Source organism: Oncorhynchus gorbuscha, linkage group LG08, assembly GCF_021184085.1.
Source record: "Oncorhynchus gorbuscha isolate QuinsamMale2020 ecotype Even-year linkage group LG08, OgorEven_v1.0, whole genome shotgun sequence".
In the NCBI taxonomy this organism is placed as follows: Eukaryota; Metazoa; Chordata; class Actinopteri; order Salmoniformes; family Salmonidae; genus Oncorhynchus; species Oncorhynchus gorbuscha.
In genome coordinates, this window is record NC_060180.1 from 37,165,139 (window position 1) to 37,184,059 (window position 18,921).

The 18,921-nt window shown below is 44.7% G+C and overlaps 1 protein-coding gene across 3 annotated transcripts in view; it reads right to left on the reverse strand.

The window, feature by feature from the left end:
- Window positions 1-18,921, reverse strand: part of LOC124041583 — an 87,580-nt gene that overhangs the window by 16,871 nt on the left and 51,788 nt on the right. For all 3 annotated transcript variants that reach the window (XM_046359317.1, XM_046359318.1, XM_046359319.1), the window contains exon 6: window positions 1,248-1,504. In XM_046359317.1, the coding sequence (XP_046215273.1) occupies window positions 1,248-1,504 (257 nt within the window). The remainder of the gene's footprint in view (window positions 1-1,247; window positions 1,505-18,921) is intronic.

An 18,921-nucleotide genomic window follows, 5' to 3' on the forward strand; every position in this document is an offset into this window, starting at 1 on the left:
CCTTTTCAAATCACGACCAATCAATTGAATTTACCACAGCTGGACTCCAATCAAGTTGTAGAAACATCTCAAGGATGATCAATGGAAACAGGATGCACCTCAATTTCAAGTCTCATGGCAAAGGGTCTGAATACTTATGTAAATTAATATATTTGCAAACATTTCTAAAAACTGTTTTCGCTTGGTTCTTTATGGGATATTATGTGTAGACTAGGGATACATATATTTTTTATCCATTTTAGAATAAGGCTGTAATTTAACAAAATTTGGAAAACACCAAGGGGTCTGAATACTTTCTGAAGGCACTGTACATATAAAGATCATTTTGCCTTGCACCTGTCTTAGTGTGTGCATGTGTGTGTTTGCACATGCTTGTCTGTCTGTCTGTCTGTCTGTCTGTCTGTCTGTCTGTCTGTCTGTCTGTCTGTCTGTCTGTCTGTCTGTCTGTCTGTCTGTCTGTCTGTCTGTCTGTCTGTCTGTCTGTCTGTCTGTCTGTCTGTCTGTCTGTCTGTCTGTCTGTCTGTCTGTCTGTCTGTCTGTATCATAGATGGCATACATAAATGGATAAACCCATCAATGACGTCACACCATTAATTTCTATGTGAAGCCTGAATAGCGCATTTGAAGTCAAGGAAGTTGATTTTAGCGACTAAGACGGCATCTCATGGGTAATATTCTCAAGATATAACGTGCAGTTTGAGCTAGTCCAGGAATTAACGTTGCAGGCTTGTGCTTCTAGTTCCGACAATGCAGTGATAACCAACAAGTAATCTAACTAACAATTCCAAAACTACTGTCTTATACACAGTGTAAGGGGATAAGGAATATGTACATAAGGATATATGAATGAGTGATGGTACAGAGCAGCATACAGTAGATGGTATCATTGAGGATCTCAAGTTGAAGGCCGACCAGGGTGGACCCTCGGTCAGGGTCTAGCGGCCAGCTATCTAAACTTGTACAGCTTCAAGGTGTGGGGCCCCAAAACCTATATTTAACTTAGGGCCACCAAAAGATTAAGGCTGGCTCTGAGCATGTGTGGGTATGAATACTGAGGCCCCTCATGATAGCCCCCACCCCCATCAAAGTTGCCCATCCCTGATTTATACAAAGATGGCCCTTTTCCCGTTGAGGTTTTCTGGTTCACTATAATGGAGGATCCCGGTCGGCCTTGAACTTCAGGCCTTCAATGAGAGGGGACAGAAGTTCTCCCCTGGTCTGTATTAGGATCCACTCTAGTCCAGTACCTGATGTTATTGGTGAGTCCAGTATCAGGGTCCACAGCACTAACCCGTCCCACGGTGCAGGCGGGAGGGCAGTTCTCCGACACATCCATACGGTAGCGAGCCCGGGAGAAGCGGGGCGGCTCGTCTGCGTCCAGCACGGCCACCCGGATGGAGGCACGGTCCTTAAAGGGCCCGCGGCGGAGGAAACGAGGGTCCACCATGGGGTTCAACACCTCCACGGAGAAAGAGTAGGAGCTACGACTCTCATAGTCCACAGCCTGCAGAGAGGGAGTGAGGGACAATAATAATCTGATAAATATGTGCATGTGACAAATACTATTTGATCTGGTTGGAGAGAGAGAGAGAGAGAGAGAGAGAGAGAGAGGGCGAGAGAGAGAGAGGAGAGGGCGAGAGAGAGCGAGAGACACAGAGAGAGAGAGAGAGAGAGGCGAGAGAGAGAGAGAGAGAGAGAGAGAGAGAGAGAGAGAGAGAGAGAGAGAGAGAGAGAGAGAGAGAGAGAGAGAGAGAGACAGAGAGAGAGGGCGAGAGACAGAGAGAGAGAGAGAGAGAGAGAGAGAGAGAGAGAGAGAGAGAGAGAGGGCGAGAGAGAGAGAGAGAGAGAGAGAGAGAGAGAGAGAGGGCGAGAGAGAGAGAGAGAGAGAGACAGAGACAGAGAGAGAGAGAGAGAGAGAGAGAGAGAGAGAGAGAGAGAGAGGAGAGAGAGAGAGAGAGGAGAGAGAGAGAGGGAGAGAGAGAGAGAGAGAGAGAGAGAGAGAGAGAGAGAGACAGAGACAGAGAGAGAGAGACAGAGAGAGAGAGAGAGAGAGAGAGACAGAGACAGAGACAGAGAGAGAGAGAGAGAGAGAGAGAGACAGAGAGAGACAGAGAGAGAGAGAGACAGAGACAGAGACAGAGAGAGACAGACAGAGACAGAGAGACAGAGAGAGAGAGAGACAGAGAGAGACAGAGACAGAGAGAGAGAGAGACAGAGGCGAGAGAGAGAGAGGGCGAGAGAGAGAGAGAGAGAGAGAGAGAGAGAGAGAGAGAGAGAGAGAGGAGAGAGAGAGAGAGAGAGAGAGAGAGAGAGAGAGAGAGAGAGACAGCGAGAGAGAGAGGGAGAGAGAGAGACACAGAGAGAGAGAGAGGGCGAGAGAGAGCGAGGCGAGAGAGAGAGAGAGAGAGAGAGAGAGAGAGACAGAGAGAGAGAGAGAGACAGAGAGAGAGGGGGGCGAGAGAGAGAGAGAGAGAGAGAGAGAGAGAGACAGAGAGAGAGGGAGAGAGAGAGAGAGAGAGAGAGAGAGAGAGAGAGAGAGAGAGACAGAGAGAGAGAGAGACAGAGAGAGAGAGAGAGAGAGAGAGACGAGAGACACAGAGAGACAGAGAGAGAGAGAGAGAGAGAGACAGGCAGAGAGAGACAGAGACAGGCAGAGAGAGACAGAGAGAGACAGAGAGAGAGAGACAGAGAGAGACAGAGAGAGACAGAGAGAGAGACAGAGAGAGAGACAGAGAGAGAGAGAGAGGGGGCGAGAGAGAGAGAGAGAGGGAGAGAGACAGAGAGAGACAGAGAGAGAGAGAGAGAGAGAGAGAGGGGGCGAGAGAGAGAGAGAGAGAGAGAGAGAGAGAGAGAGAGAGAGAGAGAGGGCGAGAGAGAGAGAGCTTACAGTAACTACATGTTGGTTCTATATTGTAACATTGCCAAGTGATATTGTATCACACTTTCCCTTTACAACACCGGGAGTTAATGTGTTCACATTCTCATGCATGCTCCTGGGTGCTCCTGGGTATGGTGTGGAAACATAGACAAATAAAATCACATTGACATTTCGCAAAGGTATGTTTTGTTCAGTGGTAGAAACTTAAGCATCAGCATCAAGTATGATGCATTGACCTGGTTATGTACAGGCATATCATGTACCCATGCTATTACATTCACAGATGTAGTCAGACAAGTAGGAAGCTGTGAGAGTTTCATGATACAGCTCCAATCTCGTCTGAATCTGGCATCTGCTGACTCTTATGACTGTCTGCCTGTCTATCTTTCTGGCTGGCTGCTCATTGTGGTTTCTCTTAGCAGGTGGGTTCCTCTAGGAATGAGCTCGTCTGTGATCAGATCAGGAGAGGTGATTGTTAGTGAGGGCAAAGCCCTACCTTGATTACATTCTGGAGAGCGACACGGCTGGGTTTGGTTAAAAACAGCGTTCTGAGGTTTTCTTACATGCCAATATTGGATGGAGTCAGTATGATTGGCAGAAACATGCAGACTGGACTGGACTAGGAATAAATAGAGTGATTTGGTATGAGCAATATTCAACGCATGAGTGAATCTTTGAATTCCCCTTGTCCTTGGAGGAAAATCTGGACATTTTTCTCTTCTTTCTGATCTCCTCTCTTTTTTTTCTCACAGTTGTAAAGAACTACATTCTCTTACAAGAAATATGTAATCTTAACAGAACAGAGATTGATGAAAAACGATGCAGTGAGAAAAGGGGAATTGAAGGGCACAGATATTGAAATATAGGCAAAATACCGGAAAGATTTGGAAGCAGGAAAAAGGGAAATGTCAGAGAGAGAGAGAGAGCCAGGGAGAGAGAGGGAGTGAGGGGGTAGACAGAGAGAAAGGTTCTCTAACAGGATCCCATTAGAGGGAGAGAGAGACAATCTGTCTGAGGAGGAGAGATGTCACTTACACTGTGAACACACACTTATCACCCACTCCCTCCCTTCCCCCTCCCTTCATTCCTCCCGCCCTCCCTCTCTCCCATGCACTCCATCACAGTCTCCACTCCCATCCTAGTGTGTAGAGGTCCATCTCTGACACCCAGAACACACACTCATCTCTTTCTCTCGCTCAGGCTTAGAGAAAGCACTTATCACAACCACCACCTCCCTTTTTCTGTCTCACTTCCTCATCCTATATGCTGCTTTGTCTCTCCATCTCATCTCTCTCTCTCACTCTTCCACTCACACTCTCTGTCTCTCAGTCTCCCACTCTCTCACTCACTCTCCCACTCTCTCACTCTCACTCTCTCACTCTCACTCTCTCACTCTCACTCTCACTCTCACTCTCACTCTCTCACTCTCACTCTCACTCTCTCACTCTCACTCTCTCACTCTCCCGGTGCTTGTACACTAGATAGCGGTAAATTGCAGCGTGCCGCTTAGGCCACAAATTGTGACTTGCTTGTTGACGTGCTGGCAGCATATAGCAGCATGTTTGATTGTGTGTCAAGAATTCAGCATAGCAAGTTTGTATGAAGGTCTGGTTAATATTGGGTACATAGTTCAATAGTAATATCCTCTAAAAAGGTGACAAACAAACTTTGCTGCCCTGTTTCCAATTGTCCACATGGCTGGGAGAACCTATTCAAGTAAGTAAATACATGTTGAAAATGTTGTTTAAAAAAAATGCATTATTAGACTAGCTACAGTGCAGGGTAAATCAGATGAGCTGCTAAATGAGATAGCTGGTTGGCTAGCTAGCCATCTAGCCAACGTCACATACTGTATAGATAGCTAGCCAAGTGATTGAAATATCACCATCTACCTAACTTCATATTAGCTAGCTATCTTGATGTATTTATCACTGTAAAACAACACACTCCAAATGCATTTGTAGGTAGCTAGCTAACAGACATGGAGGAGGGTGAAAGGATAGCAGCCCCAACTGTCAGTGAGAGAGTAGGCTATCCTGGATAGGGCAGGTACTTTTACATTTACATTTACATTTAAGTCATTTAGCAGACGCTCTTATCCAGAGCGACTTACAAATTGGTGCATTCACCTTATGACATCCAGTGGAACAGTCACTTTACAATAGTGCATCTAAATCTTAAAGGGGGGGGGGTGAGAGGGATTACTTATCCTATCCTAGGTATTCCTTAAAGAGGTGGGGTTTCAGGTGTCTCCGGAAGGTGGTGATTGACTCCGCTGTCCTGGCGTCGTGAGGGAGTTTGTTCCACCATTGGGGGGCCAGAGCAGCGAACAGTTTTGACTGGGCTGAGCGGGAGCTCAGTTCCAGTCCCTAGAATTGAGGACGGAGATGATAGCAACATAATATCATGAAAATAATCATGGCCTCTAAACCTTCAAGCTGTATACTGGACCCTATTCCAACTAAACTACTGAAAGAGCTGCTTCCTGTGCTTGGCCCTCCTATGTTGAACATAATAAACGGCTCTCTATCCACTGGATGTGTACCAAACTCACTAAAAGTGGCAGTAATAAAGCCTCTTGAAAAAGCCAAACCTTGACCCAGAAAATATAAAAAACTATCGGCCTATATCGAATCTTCCATTCCTCTCAAAGATTTTAGAGAAGGCTGTTGCGCAGCAACTCACTGCCTTCCTGAAGACAAACAATGTATACGAAATGCTTCAGTCTGGTTTTAGACCCCATCATAGCACTGAGACGGCACTTGTGAAGGTGGTAAATGACATTTTGATGGCATCGGACCGAGGCTCTGCATCTGTCCTCGTGCTCCTAGACCTTAGTGCTGCTTTTGATACCATCGATCACCACATTCTTTTGGAGAGATTGGAAACCCAAATTGGTCTACACGGACATGTTCTGGCCTGGTTTAGGTCTTATCTGTCGGAAAGATATCAGTTTGTCTCTGTGAATGGTTTGTCCTCTGACAAATCAACTGTACATTTCGGTGTTCCTCAAGGTTCTGTTTTAGGACCACTATTGTTTTCACTATATATTTTACCTCTTGGGGATGTTATTGAAAACATAATGTAAACTTTCACTGCTATGCGGATGACACACAGCTGTACATTTCAATGAAACATGGTGAAGCACCAAAATTGCCCTCGCTAGAAGCATGTGTTTCAGACATAAGGAAGTGGATGGCTGCAAACTTTCTACTATTAAACTCGGACAAAACAGAGATGCTTGTTCTAGGTCCCAAGAAACAAAGAGATCTTCTGTTGAATCTGACAATTAATCTTAATGGTTGTACAGTCGTCTCAAATAAAACTGTGAAGGACCTCGGCGTTACTCTGGACCCTGATCTCTCTTTTGAAGAACATATCAAGACCATTTCGAGGACAGCTTTTTTCCATCTACGTAACATTGCAAAAATCAGAAACTTTCTGTCCAAAAATGATGCAGAAAAATTAATCCATGCTTTTGTCACTTCTAGGTTAGACTACTGCAATGCTCTATTTTCCTTACCCGGATAAAGCACTAAATAAACTTCAGTTAGTGCTAAATACGGCTGCTAGAATCCTGACTAGAACCAAAAAATTTGATCATATTACTCCAGTGCTAGCCCTCTACACTGGCTTCCTGTCAAAGCAAGGGCTGATTTCAAGGTTTTACTGCTAACCTACAAAGCATTACATGGGCTTGCTCCTACCTACCTCTCTGATTTGGTCCTGCCAAAATACCTAACGACGCTACGGTCACAAGACGCAGGCCTCCTAATTGTCCCTAGAATTTCTAAGCAAACAGCTGGAGGCAGGGCTTTCTCCTATAGAGCTCCATTTTTATGGAACGGTCTGCCTACCCATGTCAGAGACGCAAACTCGGTCTCAACCTTTAAGTCTTTACTGAAGACTCATCTCTTCAGTGGGTCATATGATTGAGTGTAGTCTGGCCCAGGAGTGGGAAGGTGAACGGAAAGGCTCTGGAGCAACGAACCGCCCTTGCTGTCTCTGCCTGGCCGGTTCCCCTTTTTCCACTGGGATTCTCTGCCTCTAACCCTGTTACGGGGGCTGAGTCACTGGCTTGCTGGGGCTCTCTCGTGCCGTCCCTGGGGGGGATGCGTCACCTGGGTGGGTTGATTCACTGTTGTGGTCGGCCTGTCTGGGTTCCCCACCCCTTGGGTTGTACCGTGTCGTAGATCTTTGTGGGCTATACTCGGCCTTGTCTCAGGATGGTAAGTTGGTGGTTGAAGATTTCCCTCTAGTGGTGTGGGGGCTGTGCTTTGGCAAAGTGGGTGGGGTTATATCCTTCCTGTTTGGCCCTGTCCGGGGTGTCCTCGGATGGGGCCACAGTGTCTCCTGACCCCTCCTGTCTCAGCCTCCAGTATTTATGCTGCAGTAGTTTATGTGTCGGGGGCTAGGGTCAGTTTGTTTATCTGGAGTACTTCTCCTGTCCTATTCGGTGTCCTGTGTAAATCTAAGTGTGCGTTCTCTAATTCTCTCCTTCTCTCTTTCTTTCTCTCTCTCGGAGGACCTGAGCCCTAGAACCATGCCCCAGGACTACCTGACATGATGACTCCTTGCTGTCCCCAGTCCACCTGGCCATGCTGCTGCTCCAGTTTCAACTGGCCTGGGCCCTAGGACCATGTCCCAGGACTACCTGACATGAGGACTCCTTGCTGTCCCCAGTCCACCTGGCCATGCTCCTGCTCCAGTTTCAACTGTTCTGCCTTACTATTATTCAACCATGCTGGTCATTTATGAACATTTGAACATCTTGGCCACGTTCTGTTATAATCTCCACCTGGCACAGCCAGAAGAGGACTGGCCACCCCACATATGCTCTCTCTAATTCTCTCTTTCTTTTTCTCTCGGAGGACCTGAGCCCTAGGACCGTGCCCCAGGACTACCTGACATGATGGCTCCTTGCTGTCCCCAGTCCATCTGACTGTGCTGCTGCTCCAGTTTCAACTGTTCTGCCTTATTATTATTTGACCATGCTGGTCATTTATGAACATTTGAACATCTTGGTCATGTTCTGTTATAATCTCTACCCGGCACAGCCAGAAGAGGACTGGCCACCCCACATAGCCCGGTTCCTCTCTAGGTTTCTTCCTAGGTTTTGGCCTTTCTAGGGAGTTTTTCCTAGCCACCGTGCTTTTACACCTGCATTGTTTGCTGTTTGGGGTTTTAGGCTGGGTTTCTGTACAGCACTTTGAGATATCAGCTGATGTACGAAGGGCTATATAAATAAATTTGATTTGATTTGATTTGATAATATGCTATCAGTGCGGTGTCATTTCTTGTGAGGTTTTCTGTCTGCGGATGAAGAGGGCCCAATGAAGAGCAGTGGTTCTCAGTCCTGGTCCTGGGGTCCTAAAGAGGGGCACATTTTCGTTTTTTCCTCAGCACTGCACAGTTGATTCAAATGATCAACTCATCATCAAGCTTCAAGTGGTATTTCTGTATTCATTTGTGATGCTATCCTTGACATGATCCTGTTATTGACACATGCTACATACACATGCACATGTGTGTCCATGCATCTATCAATCCAACGTAATCCACAATGACCTGGTGATGTAAATGTCTCTAATAATTACATTGTCTTCCATATTCCTACAGATACGTTGTAACTGGAGATTCCTTCAAAACGATTGCCGACGGTTAACGTGTAGGGCACAGCAAGGTTGGGTGACCAGGGTCATCTGGGACTGCCTCCTGGAGGAATTCAGGTGTGTGAAGGCTACCTGTGTCCTGCATAACTTCACGAGGATGGACACGAGGACCAGGAGGGGATCTGCAGCTCGCCGCCGTGTGCCAGAGGAGAAGTCTACTGCTCAGCAGGAGGGGATCTGCAGCTCGCCACCGTGTGCCAGAGGAGAAGTCTACTGCTCTGCAGGAGGGGATCTGCAGCTCGCCGCCGTGTTGTAACGGTTTTGACTTGAGGTTATTATTTATAGGGGTGCCAGGTAGGTTGTGCCTACCAGAGAAAACATTAGTTTCTCCTTTTAGTTTGGGTGGGAATGAGTCCCATCTGGTCCGTCAAGTCTACACCAATACAAAGGACGTATGTAAAAGTCAGGATGGAAATAAACTTTTCATAAACCCTTAAAACATTGAAAAGAACTTCAAAAACAATTATATTCTGTTGCGTGGGTTGTATTAGCAACAACAATGATTACACACATATATAATAATATCACAATGAGTTCTGGTTCCTCCAGAAATGTCCTGTACCTCGGGCCTAAAAAGAGTCCTGCCCGGTAAAGGAGTTCAGTGAACTCAAGTGACTTTTGTCACGCGATGTTTGTCCGTTCGTTCCGTGTAGCGTAAACCCAGTATTAAACATACAATCAATATAACAATTACTTTACCACAGAACCTTAAAGCGGATCAACTCTTAATTAAGTCCTCAACTACCACTAACTACACAAATCACAGTATACATCACATCCAAACAAATGAAATACCGTATACAAAAAGGTGGTAGTCAGTCGGTCAGTCAGACAATCCAATCCGCCAATAGATCTCCAGCGGAGAAAGGCCACGAAGAACGGAGAGGTGTAGTCCAGGGACGCAAAGAGTGGATCCGATCCTGGGTAAACTCTCTTAGGCTACAAAACACACGTTTAACGGCAACAAAACAAACGGAATAGAGAAGCTTCGGAACTGAGGGTTGAACACATCCTCATGCACGTCTCCATCACAACCCCCCTTTCGTGCAGCTGATGCTGGCTATTTAATTGGGAATTAAAGGGAAAGCGCCCTATTGGAAGGAGCTGCACTGAGACGGTTCAGAAAAAATTCAGGGCCGTCACAGTGTGCCAGAGGAGAAGTCTACTGCTCTGCAGGAGGGGATCTGCAGCTCGCTGCCGTGTGCCAGAGGAGAAGTCTACTGCTCTGCAGGAGGGGATCTGTAGCTTGCCGCCGTGTGCCAGAGGAGAAGTCTACTGCTCAGCAGGAGGGGATCTGCAGCTCGCCGCCGTGTGCCAGAGGAGAAGTCTGCCACACTGCAGGATGTTTCAAGGATGGGGTCCAACAACGCAGCAAGAAAGGCAATCCGTGTGGGAGATCTTCACCTCCTACTTCTTCAAAGAAGATGCTGTTCCTTGGCAAAACCATATACTACACGATGCACAACCAAATGTTCTTTTAAGAGCCATTCACATTGCAATGAGAGTATTCTTCCATTTACTTAGCTACATCAACTGCAGTTATTCAATTCCCAGTTTCTCTCCCTTTGATGTCTACTTCTCAGGTGAGGGTGTGACGTCTGTACAAAAACAAAACAGGCTATTTTAAATCACCCATATTGAAAACCCACACCTACACACTCACGTCTCAATCTGATGAATGGATTGTGTTGTGCAGTAAGCAGGCTCAGGTGTATAACTGTGGCTCCTTCCACCTTCAAAGACTAGGCAAGAGGGCCGATCATGGAGAATAGTAAGACACTTCATTATTCCTAATAACTACGCTATATTGTTTGTCCTCGTGTGTTCGTTCATGTTTTCAGCATAAAGTTCTCTGCAGCCACTTAGTGTGGTGTGGAATCCAGGTGAGGCCACACACACAGATTTCTTTTGGACACTGTCTCTTTAACTACCTTATTTTCTCAATAACAGTCTCCCTCCCTCACTTCATCCCTCTCTCCTCTTCTCCCTAAATCCTCTAGGTTATATCAGCTGTGTCGGTGAACCCCTCCCGCATCTGAACTGGCTACACAGAGGGCACAGCATGATCAGAGGTGAGAGGTCAATTGGTCAGGTCAACAGGAAGTATTTTTAAAGAGATCCTTTACATTGAAATAGAGATAGAGATGCAGTAGTCCCAGAGTTAATGATCCAAGTTCAGTTTTGCACTTCACATCCTGATTTTTATGATGAATAACAACGTTAGAATAAAAAATAAATAATACATCTCTCTCTCTCTCCATCTGCCTCTACTCTGCAGATGTGTTTTGATGTGAGAGAGGATGCCAACCCCCAGTCCCATCATCGCCACCTCACCTGCTTTTAAGGTAACCTTCGGGCTGACAAGAGACACTATTATGTAATTGTGATGAACTGAGAGAATATTTGGGTAGCACTGTGATTCATTAATCATATGCTACCTTCCCTGCTCCTATGTTCTTACCTCTTTCCCTTTCTGTCTTTTACACCTCCCTCACCACCTCTTTCTTCCTCTGTTTTTATAACGCACAACAGATGTGCATTGAAGTACAGATTGAACGTGTATTTATACTATTACGATGATAATACTTATAATGCATGTATTTATAACACTTGGATAATGAACTTCTTTCAATAAAGAGTTTCACATTCTCTACTGGTTCAAATTAAGTCTCATTTGATGAAATACTACACCTATCCTGTGTTTATCAGATCAATGCAGATGAAGGGCATTAGATATTGAGATGAGCCGGTTTTAGAGTATTTACGTGATGCATAAGCAGTGTAGTGTACTGTTTTTTACATTATGTTTCGGGTATATATGAATTACAAATCAGCCTTTAACTAGTTAAATCATGTTTCTAGTTTATTAGTTACAATGTGTAATCGTTGATGTCCCAGGACCAAGACTGGTAAACACTGTTGAAGTGTATAACTGTAATACATACATGCAGACACAGCATCATTCAAAGACTGGAATTTGATACTCCTGCTATTGGATATGACTGAAAAACAATCTCAGAGACATTCACACCTGAACTGCACCTCTATTTTACCGGGCAGGCACCGTGTTATGCTATGGAGCGCACGGTGTTTCCAGTGCAGGTGCAGAGCCAGCTGCGACTCATACCATCCCTTCCTATTGGCCGGGCTAGAGTGGGCATCGAGCCAGGTAAGCTTGGGCAGGCTCGGTGCTCAAGAGCTCCTGTGCGCCTGCACGGTCCGGTCTATCCAGAGCCACCTCTACACACCAGTCCTCCGGTAGCAGCTCCCCGCACCAGGCTTCCTGTGCGTGTCCTCGCGCCAGTACCACCAGTTCCAGCACCACGCACCAGGCCTCCAGTGCGCCTCGCCTGTTCTGCGCAGCCAGTGCTTTTCTCCCCTCCTGCGCTGCCGGTCTCCCGCCTGTTCAGCTCAGCCAGAGCTTTTCTCCTCTCCTGCGCTGCCGGAGTCTCCTGTCTGTCCAGCGTCACCAGTCTGCCATGATCCGCCAGAAGTGCCAGTCTGCCAGGATCCGCCAGAAGTGCCAGTCTACCAAGATCTTCTAGATCGGCCAGACAACCTTAATCATCCAGGTCCACCAGCCAGCCAGGATTTACCGGAGCCTACTACCTGCCTGAGCTTCCTCTCAGTACTGAGCTTCCTCTCAGTACTGAGCTTCCTCTCTGTACTGAGCTTCCTCTCTGTACTGGGCTCCCTCTCAGTACCGGGCTCCCTCTCAGTACCGGGCTTCCCCTCAGTACCGGGCTTCCCCTCAGTACCGGGCTTCCCCTCAGTACCGGGCTTCCCCTCAGTACCGGGCTGCTTCGGTCCCGGGCTGCTTCTGTCCCGGGCTGCCCCTCTGTCCCGGGCTGCCCCTCTGTCCCGGGCTGCCCCTCTGTCCCGAGCTGCCCCTCTATCCCGAGTTGCCCCTCTATCCCGAGTTGCCCCTCTATCCCGAGTTGCCCCTCTGTCCCGAGTTGCCCCTCTGTCCCGAGTTGCCCCTCTGTCCCGAGCTGCCCCTCTGTCCCGAGCTGCCCCTCTGTCCCGAGCTGCCCCTCGGTCCCGAGCTGCCCCTCAGATGTGGGGATCAAGTGGATTAGGCCATGGTCGGCGGAGAAAGTGGATTATCCTAAGCGAAGGGGAGGAACCTGGGGTCCCGAGCAGAACCGCCCCATGGACAGTCCCGAGCTGACCCCCTCAGTTATGTGGGGATCAGGGTGAGGTTACTATTAGGTTATATGTTTGGGTAGGCCAGGGGAGAAAGTGGATTATCCTAGGGTTTGAATTGGGAGGAACTAGGGGTGGACATTGATGGCTGCCTGGGGTCCAATTGGAGTCAGCTGTTTCTAGTTGCCAGAACCGCCACCATGGACAGACGCCCACCCGGAGTCCCTAGGCCCTATGTTTCATTCGTTTGAGTTTGCTTCCCGAGTCCGCACCTTATTAAAAGGGGGGGGTTCTGTCACGCCTTGGTTATTGTATCTTGTGTTTTGTTATATGTTTGGGTAGGCCAGGGTGTGACATGGGTTTATATGTTGTATTTTGTATTAGGGTTTGTATTAATTGGGAGTGTGTATTATTAGGGGTGTGTCTAGTTAGGCTTGGCTGCCTGAGGCGATTCCTAATTGGAGTCAGCTGTTTATATAATAATAATAATAATAATATAATAATATAATAATAATAATAATAATATAATATAATAATAATATAATAATATAATAATAATAATAATAAATAATATAATAATAATAATAATAATATAATAATATAATAATAATAATATAATATAATAATATAATAATATATAATATATAATAATAATATAATAATAATATAATAATATATAATAATATAATAATAATAATAATAATAATGATATAATAATAATAATAATATAATAATAATAATAATAATAATAATAATAATATAATATAATAATATAATAATATATAATAATAATATATATAATATATAAATAATATAATAATAATAATATATGCCATTTAAAGCAGACGATTTTATCCAAAACGACTTACAGTCATAAATGCATACATTCTACGTATGGGTGGTAACTACAGTAGATGGGAATATATTAAATGAACCCAACTGGGGATCTCCTGCAGTAGATGCGTTACAAGCGCCATGATGATCTACCAACTGAGCTACAGAAGGACCAGTTGATTTCTAGTTGTCTCGGCTACAATTGGGAACCGTAATTTAGATGCAGCCTGAGTGCGCGTTGTATTTATGTGAATATATTAAATGTACGATGGGTGATTGTACCTGTCTTAGTGTTAGTCACCAGATAGGCTGTATTAGTTTCATTCGATCTTGTTGTTTGTTGTTTGAATTATTTTCTTCTTCCGTTATTTCATGTACTGTATTAAATTCATTAAAAGTCATGAGTAACCTACACGCTGCATAAATTACAGGCTCTGACTTTCTACAAACAACATGATCAGTGAATATATTAAATCATTACAGGGATCTCATGCATGGTAATAACTACAGTAGATGATCAGTGAATATATTAAATGTACAGGCTACAATGTGGGGATCTCATGCATGGTAATAACTACATGTATTATTATTATATTATATTCTACTCAATCCATAGGCTTCATTAATGTCATTGAGACTGTTTTGAAGTTGATACAACTGCCTATGATAGCTGAGGTTCATAGCTAGGTTCTGAACTAATATGTATACCAAACGCTTTAGGGTCCATACACAGATCGGCTACATAGCTAGGTTCTGAACGAATATGTATACCAAACGCTTTAGGGTCCATACACAGATCGGCTACATAGCTAGGTTCTGAACTAATATGTATACCAAACGCTTTAGGGTCCATACACAGATCGGCTACATAGCTAGGTTCTGAACTAATATGTATACCAAACGCTTTAGGGTCCATACACAGATCGGCTATCGGCTACATAGCTAGGTTCTGAACTAATATGTATACCAAACGCTTTAGGGTCCATACACAGATCGGCTACATAGCTAGCTACACTTCCATGGGCATACAGGTATTTTATCCTCCACTGCACAATAAGCAAGAACATGGCTAGCTATGTTATTTCATCTATCTGCGAGGCAAATATCAACAAGGCAAGCTTACAAAATTGTACATTCGATTTGCAGTAAATGCTTTAGCGAGCTAGATTCTTTACATCCACTGTTTCACAAGACGACAGCCTGGTTTGCTGGTAGAGTCCGTAAAACATTAAACAACCAGAATTACAATTTCATACAATTTCATATGCATAAAGCTAGCCAGCTAGCTTGCTAAATCGCAATTTTTGTAAATTAACTTTATGATAAAAAAATATGCATAATTATTTGTCGTTAACTAACATATTCATGTTTACTGTACAATTTTATGCATGATTCGTTATGACGCTATAATCACTTGCATTTGCTTCCACCCTAGTATTTTTGTCAGCCATCTTTGCTGAAGAAAGTCTCCAACCTTGGGTCGCATAGCGTCAAATTTGTCATGGGAACCACTCAATATGATTGGTCATTGTCCAGAGGTCGCCACTGGTGATTTGCATAAAGTTGGGAAAGGTTTTTCACCGCATCCCACCCCACCTTCGCACCACCCAAAGGTCACCGCCCTCTCTGCTTCTCAACACTATCTTTCCATCTAAATGAATGGGAAGCGGTGTTTCACCACGCGGCATCCTGTGCTAGTGTATCATGCCCATCACTCTCCCTGTCTCTCACTCCCACTCTCCCTCTCTGTCTCTCTCTCTCTCTCTCTCTGGATCTCTCACTCTCTCTTTCATTCCCACTCTCCCTGTCTCTCTCTCCCACTCCCTCTCTCTCTCCCTCCCACTCTCTCTCTCCCTCCCACTCTCTCCCTTCCACTCTCTCACTCTCACTCTCTTTCTCCCACTCTCTCACTCACTCTCACTCACTCTCACTCACTCACTCTCACTCTCCCACTCTCCCTCTCTGTCTCTCTCTCTCTCTATCTGGATCTCTCACTCTCTCTTTCATTCCCACTCTCCCTGTCTCTCTCTCCCACTCTCTCTCTCTCCCTCCCACTCTCTCCCTTCCACTCTCCCACTCTCACTCTCCCACTCTCACTCTCTCACTCACTCTCACTCACTCACTCTCACTCTCTCACTCTCCCACTCTCACTCTCCCACTCTCACTCTCCCACTCTCACTCTCCCACTCTCACTCACTCTCTCCCAATCTCTCCATCTCTTAGTACAACCTTCTCTTGTCCTGTCCTGCACTCACTCTTTTTTGAAATTCTAATTCTTTCTCTGTAACAATTGCCTTTTGCTACAGACTAAGCATGGAATTAATGAACTAACCAGTACGACACAATAGTCAAATACGGCATCAAATACGGCTCATGCTCATATGTGTGTGTGTGTGTGTGTGTGTGTATGTGGGGGGGGGGGCTGATCAGTGAGGCTTTAAATGATCTGAATCCGACTTCTTTGCAGCTATTGTATATGTGTAGCCAGCGTTTCCATCTTACCGTAGGGGAATATGCAAGTGAAAAATGATCTCTTTAACTGCATGATGCTGTATAAGAGCCTTCTCCATCCTGCTGGCGTAGCCTATGTGAGGTTTTACTCAATTCTCAACATTTTACATCAAGATTATGTCTTTGTCTGACTACTCATTTAAGATTGCAGACTTAGCTCTGAGCAATTTTGCAGACAGACATGCAACTTTAGTATTGCTGGAACAGAGTATCCTCTAAATCTCTCCACACTTTGCTCTTTCTCTCTCCCTCCTTTCTGTCACTCACTCTGTTCATGTCCTTCCTTCCTCTCTTTTTCTCCCTCTGACCTCTGTCTGTATACTCATCCCTATATTTTGGGTATATCCCCCTTTTCCTCTCGCATCCTCATTCTCTCTTTCATCTCTCTCTCTCTCTCCCTCTCTCCCTCTCTCCCTCTCTCCCTCCCTCCCACCTCCCATTCTCTCGCTTCCATGTCCCATGTTCTATCCCCTCCCTCTCGCTCTTCCTTTCTCTCTTTCCTTCTCTGAGGAGATTAGTACAATCTCTCTTCTCAGTGAGAAAACAAACACAGATAATCCTCGGAGCGCTGCTATCCGGTGACCGTGGATCAGCCAGCCGTTTAAAGTGAGAGCATATGGAAATAATGGCTAACCAATGGAATTAAAGTGTCCCTAGGTGGAATCACACAGATATATGAATAGAAGGTTTACACAGCTCATACCCCAAAAAAACATACCTTGAGTGAAATCAGGGAATGTATATATTGGGGGAAGATGATCGTCTTTTGTGATGTAGCATATATTATTAAACAGGACATTTGTACAAATGTACGCGTGCGTACATTTGAAATCATATCCTGGCTTTGCAAGTGCCATGCTCTACCAACTGAGGACAATTTCTCATTTAACTCCAAATGTTGCTGAGGATCAGTGTCATAGACCTGTGTAGCATGCAGCTGTGTAGTCAGCACACTCTGGACTCAGCTAGGCCTTTACTACCCTTAGGCACTTCCAGAGCGTGTGACTAGAAGGTTCTATCTGCATTTTTTTTGTCCAAATGTAGAGTTTGCCCTCGCCTTGTTCTGTTCAACGTTCTCTACCTATACATCATGCCTACCCCTTGACATATTCCACATGTTGTCGTGCTACAGCCTGAATTTTAACAAAATGTACGCACACCGTAATGACAAAAGTGAAAACATGTTTTCAGAAATGTTAGCAAATGTATTGAAAATGAAATATGAATTTACAAAAGTATTCACACCCCTGAGTCAATACTTTGTAGAGACACCTTTGGCAGCCATTACAGCTGTGTCCTTCTGGGTACATCTTAGAGAGCTTTCACACCTGGATTGTGCAACATTTGCCCATTATCCTGGTAGATTTAAGTCAAAACTGTAACTCGGTCACTCAAGAACATTCACTGTCTTCTTGGTAAGCGTCTCCAGTGTAGATTTGTTTCAAATTATTGTCCTGCTGAAAGGTGACTTCATCTACCAGTGTCTGGCGGTGTCACGCCCTGCCAATAGAGAGCCTGTTATTCTCTGTTAGTTAGGTCGGGGGTTTGACTAGGGTGGGTCATCTAGGTAATTATATATCCATGTTGGCCTGGTATGATTCCCAATCATAGGCAGTTGTTTATTTGTTATTTTTACCAATTGGTGCCTTTCTTTGCAAGGCTTTGAAAACCTCCCTGGTCTTTGTGGTTGAATATGTGTTTTAAATTTACTGCTTGACTGAGGGACCTTACAGATAATTGTTTGTGTGGGGTACAGAGACGAGGAAGTCCTTCCAAAAATCATGTTAAACACTTTTATTATTGAACACAGAGTCCATGCAACTTATTATGCTGATCTTGGTTTCGCCTGTAGCATTAGTTCTGGGGCACTCACAGATAATATCTTTGCAGTTTTGGAAACGTCAGAGTTTTTTCTTTCCAAAGCTGTCAATTACATGCATAGTCGAGCATCTTTTCGTGACAAAATATCTTGTTTAAAACGGGAACGTTTTTTATACAAAAATTAAAAGAGCGCCCCCTATCTCGAAGAAGTTAAGCAAATGTTTACTCCTGAACTTATTTAGGTTTCCCGTAACAAAGGGGTTGAATGCTTACGGACTCAAGACATTTCATCTTCTCATTTTTAATTGATCTGTAAACATTTCAAAAAACATAATTTCACTTTGACATTCTGGGGTATTGTGTTAAATCCATTTTAAATTCAGGCTGAAACACAAAAAAATGTGGAAAACGTTAAGTGGTGTGAATACATTTAAAAATACAACCTAAAAATGTTTGACACCATTTCAAACCAATGGTTTGGAACTTTGAAAGCCACTTATCTCCGAATCATCTTTTTGCAGAATTAACCTTATAGTCCCAAACTCTTGACTTCATGTAGATGTGTAAGGTTTGAATACCGTAGGTATATACAGTATAGTAATAGCTCCACCTTGACCTCTGACAGGGTAGGTTACACATTCCTAAAAGTGCCTAGGGGGTAGCGGCTCTAAAGGTCAGTTTGAAGCTTTCGTAACCCCCCCTACACTACTGTCTCTGATTACAGCTGTTATATCCACCACTGGGTGGCAGCTTTGCAGAGCAGTAACAAGGAACTCCATGCTTATTTACAGAGAAGAAGCCTTATTGTAAACCTTAGTTCACTTGATGGTTTAGGTATATATATATATTTAACATCAATGGTATTGAGATGTTTACCCGGTAGTCGCTCTGGATAAGAGCGTCTGCTAAATGACTTAAATGTAAATGTAATGTAGACCTGTAGTTTGTACCAAACACAACGGTATGAGAGTGGAAGTGTTGTCAATTTAAGACTTGAGAGATTGGATGCCAAAATGTATTTCCCAATTCCAAACACATTGTATTGGCTTCGAACCTTCC